General features: G+C 37.8%; 1 protein-coding gene across 2 annotated transcripts; it reads left to right on the top strand.

The window, feature by feature from the left end:
• Positions 1 to 728: 728 nt before the first annotated feature.
• LOC119478205 lies at positions 729 to 3,090 on the top strand. Of its 2 annotated transcripts, XM_037752772.1 has the most exons (5): positions 729 to 823; positions 865 to 1,298; positions 1,518 to 1,673; positions 1,771 to 1,863; positions 2,755 to 3,090. In XM_037752772.1, the coding sequence occupies exons 2-5, from the start codon at positions 1,134 to 1,136 to the stop codon at positions 3,064 to 3,066; spliced, it is 726 nt and encodes a 241-aa protein (XP_037608700.1). In that variant the 5' UTR covers positions 729 to 823; positions 865 to 1,133; the 3' UTR covers positions 3,067 to 3,090. The 2 variants fall into 2 exon arrangements, with proteins under 2 accessions (XP_037608700.1, XP_037608696.1); XM_037752768.1 differs by having other exon boundaries at positions 764 to 1,298.
• Positions 3,091 to 6,577: the final 3,487 nt, after the last annotated feature.

The raw sequence follows: 6,577 nt of genomic DNA on the forward strand, positions 1-6,577 counted from the left end.
ACGCACTTATGCACTCAAAATAGTAAGTGTAAGTACAGAAGTACGCAGATTGGAACACACTCTTAGTCTTGATATTTCCAACGGAAAACAAGAGCAGCCTACCAAGGAACCGAGGACAATGATATTTATAATGAAATGAAATGGCCATTAAAAGGCAAACTCTATGTAGAAAGAAAGGGCAGACAGCAGTAGCTCCAGCAGCAGGAACGCAGCAGACACGCAACGGGTGTGAACGCCAGACGCGTGATTCACGCAGCCGCCACGTGCTCCTGACGTTCCTGGTGTGTCCGAGGCTAGTGTGAGCCCTGCGCTTTGTGTTTGTCTGCCAGTTTCTTCACTGCGGGTTGCAGAGAAGTTAGTCTCAGCCGTAGTGCGCCTGAGGCCATCATGTCCAAGCGGTTGCGGTACTTGGACTGCATGTGGAGGACCTGGCTGAATCCCTGCTCACCTCAATTTCAGAAGTAGAAGACAAAGGTACTCTTAAAGTCATTGATATGTCAAGGCCCACCACTATGCAGCATGATGATGAGAGGTCTACTGTTTTCGATCCAGTCCTAAGACCCCAAGCATTCACTTCTTCCCCTGTTAATGACTCTTCGTCCCTGTCAGATGGATCTGTGGATACAGATATACTGTCATCGAGTGAGTCTACAAGCTCACGGTCCTCTTGGCCTGCTGTTTTTCATGTGCCTTATTTCTACTACGATGCTGAATTAAAACTTCAGCAGGCAAGATTAGCTTATATTCAAAATGGCACTGTACTTATTCCAGATCCCAAGTTGAAGTCATCCATCCTTGAGGGTTTAGTGCAGGAAATTGTGCAGTATAAAGTCTATGTCAGTGATAAGGAGATGGAACAGGTAGCCCAGAGTCTTATCAAGACGCATCCATGTTTAACTGAGAAAGGGTCCTGCACTGGATGTGGCGGATGGAAGACCAGTTTAAAATATAAACTATCTAACTACCGCACACTCCTGAGAAAACTGGGCTGCCCAGAGGTGACAGTGAACTCTTTAAAAAACGAACCTGCAGGACAGTGCAGTGCAGCCTTTGGTGTCAAAAAGGCAAAGAGAGCTGAGGTGAATTTTTGCCCGACATACCCATCAGCAGAAACTGAGGAGAGTCTGGAGGCCATGCAGAAAGCTCTACTCTTAGATGTAAAGAAGAGGAACAACAGAGAGGTTGTGAAACTCAAGATGGAAAAGACTTTCGCACACAGAAGACATGAAGTCGTTCGTGATGTACCAATGGTGGAGGATTTCATGGCTAGGTGGCCTGCTCTGTTTGAAGTCAGTGAGGTAAGGCTTATCTCATGCTCGATTTTTCATCTTGGATTTGCTGTAGATAAAAGGAAATTCTTGGGTACACTGGCAAACTGCTATTATGCCTGATTGTTTATTATCCGTCTGTGCTTTATCTCCCTCCTAGACTGTCCTGGTCTGCAGTATGTGTGATGGTGGCTTTCTCCTTAATGTTTACCGTTTTCTGATTCTTTTGTGCTTTTTATCTGTTTTCAGATCAACGCTGAATTCAAGAGAATCACCACCATCCCACTTCAATCCAAGTTCCTGTCTCAGCTGGACCTCTACTCTGATAACCTGACGAGGCTGTTCCAAAAGAGAGGAGGACAGCTAGGGGCAAGGCTCAAAACAATCATTGCGCAAATGGCTGATGTAAGTGATACCCATATGACAGTTTACACCAGTAGTTGACTTTAAAATAAAGGACATGGGCTGAATTAAGACGCTAATAAAGAAAATCTCCTGTCAGTGTGATGATGTAGATGCTGGACGAGAGCGTATCATTAAGGGAGTCTGTATCTACATGGGTGAAGATCCAGAGAACCTTGTTCGGCAATATGTGGTATGTACATGAATCAGTGCTTACTTTTTTTCCCCCTTATCTCCGGTCCTTCTCTTGTTCTCCTAATTGATCACTTGGGCTGAAATAATTAATTGATTATTATAAAATGTATTGATTATAATTTTGATAATCTCTTTCATACCATTATAAAATCTTGGTTTCTGGATGCTGGTTAAACTAACAGCAATTTTGAGACATGACTTTAGACTGTAGTTGTGGTGGGTATTTATCATTATTTTCAATATTTTTTTTAACTAAATCAGATTATTTGAAAATGTCAGGTTATTTGAATAATCAGGAAAACAATCTGAAAATTAATCAGTTAAATTAATCGTAGTTTCAGCCCTTTGTATCTTCACACACACTATAACTGTTCTATCACTATTCTCTTTGTCTCTTTCCTGGCCACTGCTGTTGTTCTATTACAATCCATCACTTCTGTAACTATTCATTTGATCTAGGTCTACATCTTCACTCTTTGTTGCTCATCTATTATTTGATTCTTTAATGTGTCAATCTTTCATGTTTCATCCTTTTCATTTTGTTAAACAGCTACACAGTTCTCTGACATGAGTAAAGCAATTGAAAGATAATAAAACAAAAGTCAGTCGCCAATGTGATGGTCAAAGTTTGACTGGCAGTATGGTGGCCACAACAGGGTTCATGTGCTTTAAACGTCATCTGAAAAACCTATTTGTTTTAATGTTCTACTGTAATTACTTGCCCTTGTCTCTAAATTTACCTTCATTCTAACTTTAACCTTACCTTGTCTATATACTGTCACTATGCCTACCCAATTTTATATTCATTTATTCTTTTCTCGATAGGGGCTTGGTTAAATAGTTCTTATTTACCTTCCTTTATTTACCTACCTTTATCTGTTTTGTACAGGGCATGGATGAAAACGCCGTCAAGGAGGCCATTGAAGACACCACTGTCGGGATTTATGTTCTTAAAGAACATGCTTCAAGTGATGAACCTGAGGACATTGGAATTGTCCTTGAAGGCATCAAGGTGTTGCAAGATCTGGATAATGTAGCATTAGCTGTTGCTATGCTGTTCGGACTCATGTTTGCCCTGAACCTCAGCTACCCTGCTGACCTCCGCTTCACCTTTGAGGTAGTCCAAAAGATTTTTATGGAACTGGATGGAGGTAAACTTTCTAACAAAGCACTCACTCTAAAAAACAGGCTCTTTCAGTGAAAGGGTCAGAGACACTGCACTGCCAGCAAAAAAATAAAAAACCAAGGGACATTTGAATTGTCCTCAAACGCATCTCGGGTATTGCTATACCATTTGGACTGCTTTTTCATTTTCTTTTGTGAATCCACTGTTGTAAGTTGACACTATTTTCTTTTATGAATCCATTATGAAAACAGTTTAAAGAGGGTTTGTAACCATTTTAGTTTGCTGCTCTGAGTCAACTTAAAAATACAGCAGCTGTTTTTAATTTGTTACTTTGAATCCTCTTTGACAACGATTTGTACAAGGTTTACATATCTTTGTTTATTCCTCAGAGAAAACAGTTTTACGCAGGGTTGATATTTGTCTTTTTTTTTTTCATTGGTAAATCCACTTTGAAAATACTGTTGTCCGCACTGTGAAGATGGTTTACGCATGGTTAACCTTGGGAGTAAACTTTTAAGCAAAGCACTACCTCTAATTTTGCCTTATTCACTTTGTGCCATGTTTAGTTTACTTGTGAGATAGTGTTATTCTAGTTTTGTATTTGCTCTCGAAAATGGGCTGTTTGTGATAACAGTTGACAGTATTTTGTATTTGCACTTTTAAATCTACTGTGACAAGTTTACATTGGGTTTATAACTGTATTTGCTGTTCTTAATCCACTCTGAAGATACGTTTGAAGTATGTATATGCTCCTATCAACTGTGAAAACGGTTAATGCAAGGTTACATTATATGTATTGCGAATCCATTGCACTCTATGCAGAATTTAAATTTGTTCTATTGTGAATACACTGTTCAGTGAAACCACAAACAGTTGTGTGGTTTGCATTATGTATTTGTGTTTGAATCCACTGCTGTTGATGCATGGCTCAATACAGCAACATTTTGGTACAGAACTCTGTCTCTGCCTTTTCTTGTCAATGCAATTCAGCTTTTTTACATTTATGACTTTGTATTTGCACACACTTAATCGCAACATGGAACCGATGTCTACAGTACGTTTGGATAGAGTTAACTTTAACAAATCAAGTTAGAGTTAACTTTAACAAATCAAGTTAGATTTACAGACCTAACTCAGGTACCAGGAACATTATGGAATTGTTTTAAAGTTACACAATATCTTTGAATAATATCATCATTCAAAAATCAAGTTGGAGTTACAGTTGAAAATCAGGTACCCTGGACATGATGAAATTACTTTAGCATTACACAATAAATTGGTATTATTGTAACTGGAAAATAATGTGTTGAATCAACATGATTCTTTTAAACAGTCTAATGTGAATTAAACATTTTGGTTTGACGAGCAATAATTGATTGAGTCAAAGAAGAAAATTAATTGGCCACATTCTGATCATGTGGGACCGATGTCCACATTAAAATCTAGTAAATCCAAAGGACTTTTTTTTTCAGTGTAGGGGAAACCCTCTGACAGTAAACACCTAAATATAGTTAAACACAAAATAATCAGTATTCATTAAGAGCTGATAGTTGTCATGAATGTGGAGATATTCACAAGTTACAATAGTTGGCTCATGTGAAAACTGTTTCTGAAACAGCATATAACTTTACTCTATTCAGTAAAAATTAGTGTTGAACAAAGGTATATTATAACATTATTGTGATGTGTTGGAATGTAATCTTGTAAGATTGAATTTTTGGTGAGAAACTTGAATAAATACAGTTTGAAGGAGTCAAGGAGATGTTTACACAGCAATACAATAGATATTAAATAGGGAATTATGACTTTTTTAACTTCCTAACACTAATAATACTCTAAGCAGCTTATAATATATAATCAAAACTACTAATGCCAATCAAATCAAAGCAAATATTGAAATAAAAATACAATTATTTATTTCCTAAACATTTGAATTGTGTGTTTTTATACGAAAAAGAGACTCTTTAGTAGAGTGTGAGACTGTGACAGAACAAAGAACTTGAGTTTTCAATTAAAATAAATAATTACACATTTTCATTCTGTTAATGTCACAGTTAAGAAAGGCTGTGTTAATTTGCGTTAAATTTCCTTTTCTGTTTTGGTTGTAAGTACGTTTATATTTGGCTGACCAAATTTAGGGGCATGGTGGCCCATGGGGCCAGTGCATTAAAATATTATCTTCTATCCTTGTATACCTGTAATAACTAGAGTGTAGATACTGAAAGGTGTTGCGCAAATGATGTAAAATCACTTAGAGTGAGATCCATACGGGAGGGCCTCATGAGGGTGGACTAGAAATGTATATGTGTGTTAGCTTAACTTTTAAAATCACCCAGAGGGAGATGTACACCTGAGGGCCCCATGAGGGTGGACTAGAAACATATACGTGTGTGAGGTTAACTGGCACCATGAGGAATGAACTAGAACGTTGTCTGTCAGGTTAACTCTGTTCTCTCAATCAGAAGTCTGCCACGTCACCCAATGAGTAACACTGACTGAAAAGCTGTATCAGAAAAGCAATGTGAACACCTTCCTATCTTGGTAATTGAACTACATAATATGCAGGTCAACATAAATAGTTTGTGTTGACAGTGTCTACATTACTCCATTACCTGTGTGCTGGCATCTACTGCCACAGCAGGAGCCTGCATGTTCACCTCCTGGAATTCAGATAAAAAACAAGAACGCATTAAAAACTGATAGTAATCATGTATGTGGAGATATTCACAAGTTACAAAAGTTAGCTTGTTTGAAAACCATTTATGACCATAAATACAAAAGAAAAAACAAAACGGAAATTGAATCTCACATCACAAATCACACAGTAAACAATAAAGAGGCTTGGCTTTTGAAAATTGTTCTCCCAAATCTTGGCAACCAGGGGAAAAAATAAACATTCTAATCAACACATATCAAAAACTACTGACATTTTTTTCCACAGAAAACGTTCAAAAACAGATTTGGGGCTAAATTTAACCATTTTTTTACCACATGACAATTGATAAAAATGATCAATAATCCCTCCAAAATACCACAATAAGACACCAAAACCTTGAGGAACACCATAGAAAAAGCCATGCTGTGATTTGGTATCAAAAACTATGGACATTTGTAGATTTCTGCAAAACTTGCATTTTTCGGGGGGGTTTGATGGAGAGCACTTGTGTTGTGTAAACTGCTCAGAAACGCCACACATATTCAAACACACCATTTTAGAATAGAAAAAAAATAACACATTTATACATGCAAGCAAATAATTGCATAGTTTTTGCCCAAAACTGCATGTGATTATCATAAAGGGGAGACTCGTGGGTACCCATAGAACTCATTTACATTCACTGATCTGGAGGTCAGAGGTCAAGGGACCACTTTGAAAATGGCCATGACAGTTTTTCCTAAAGTTTAGCGTAGCTTTGGAGCGTTATTTTACCTCCTTCCTGACAAGCTAGCATGACGTGGTTGGTACCAATGGATTCCTTATGTTTTTCTAGTTTTATATGATACCTGCACCTTCACTCTAGCCCTGCTGGAGCCTCTGAAAAAACAGTATAGTCGGTCGGGATCCCGCGGGTCTCTCTTAATACAG

Source organism: Sebastes umbrosus, chromosome 2 (assembly GCF_015220745.1).
Source record: "Sebastes umbrosus isolate fSebUmb1 chromosome 2, fSebUmb1.pri, whole genome shotgun sequence".
Taxonomy (NCBI): Eukaryota; Metazoa; Chordata; class Actinopteri; order Perciformes; family Sebastidae; genus Sebastes; species Sebastes umbrosus.

What these genes read in the sequence shown, in the direction of transcription:
- LOC119478205 (XM_037752768.1), top strand. Translation starts at nt 852, where the DNA reads ATGGAACAGGTAGCCCAGAGTCTTATCAAGACGCATCCATGTTTAACT. An exon ending in CTCTGTTTGAAGTCAGTGAG is followed by an intron (nt 1,299 to 1,517) that starts GTAAGGCTTATC and finishes ATCTGTTTTCAG; the next exon opens with ATCAACGCTGAATTCAAGAG. An exon ending in TCATTGCGCAAATGGCTGAT is followed by an intron (nt 1,674 to 1,770) that starts GTAAGTGATACC and finishes ATCTCCTGTCAG; the next exon opens with TGTGATGATGTAGATGCTGG.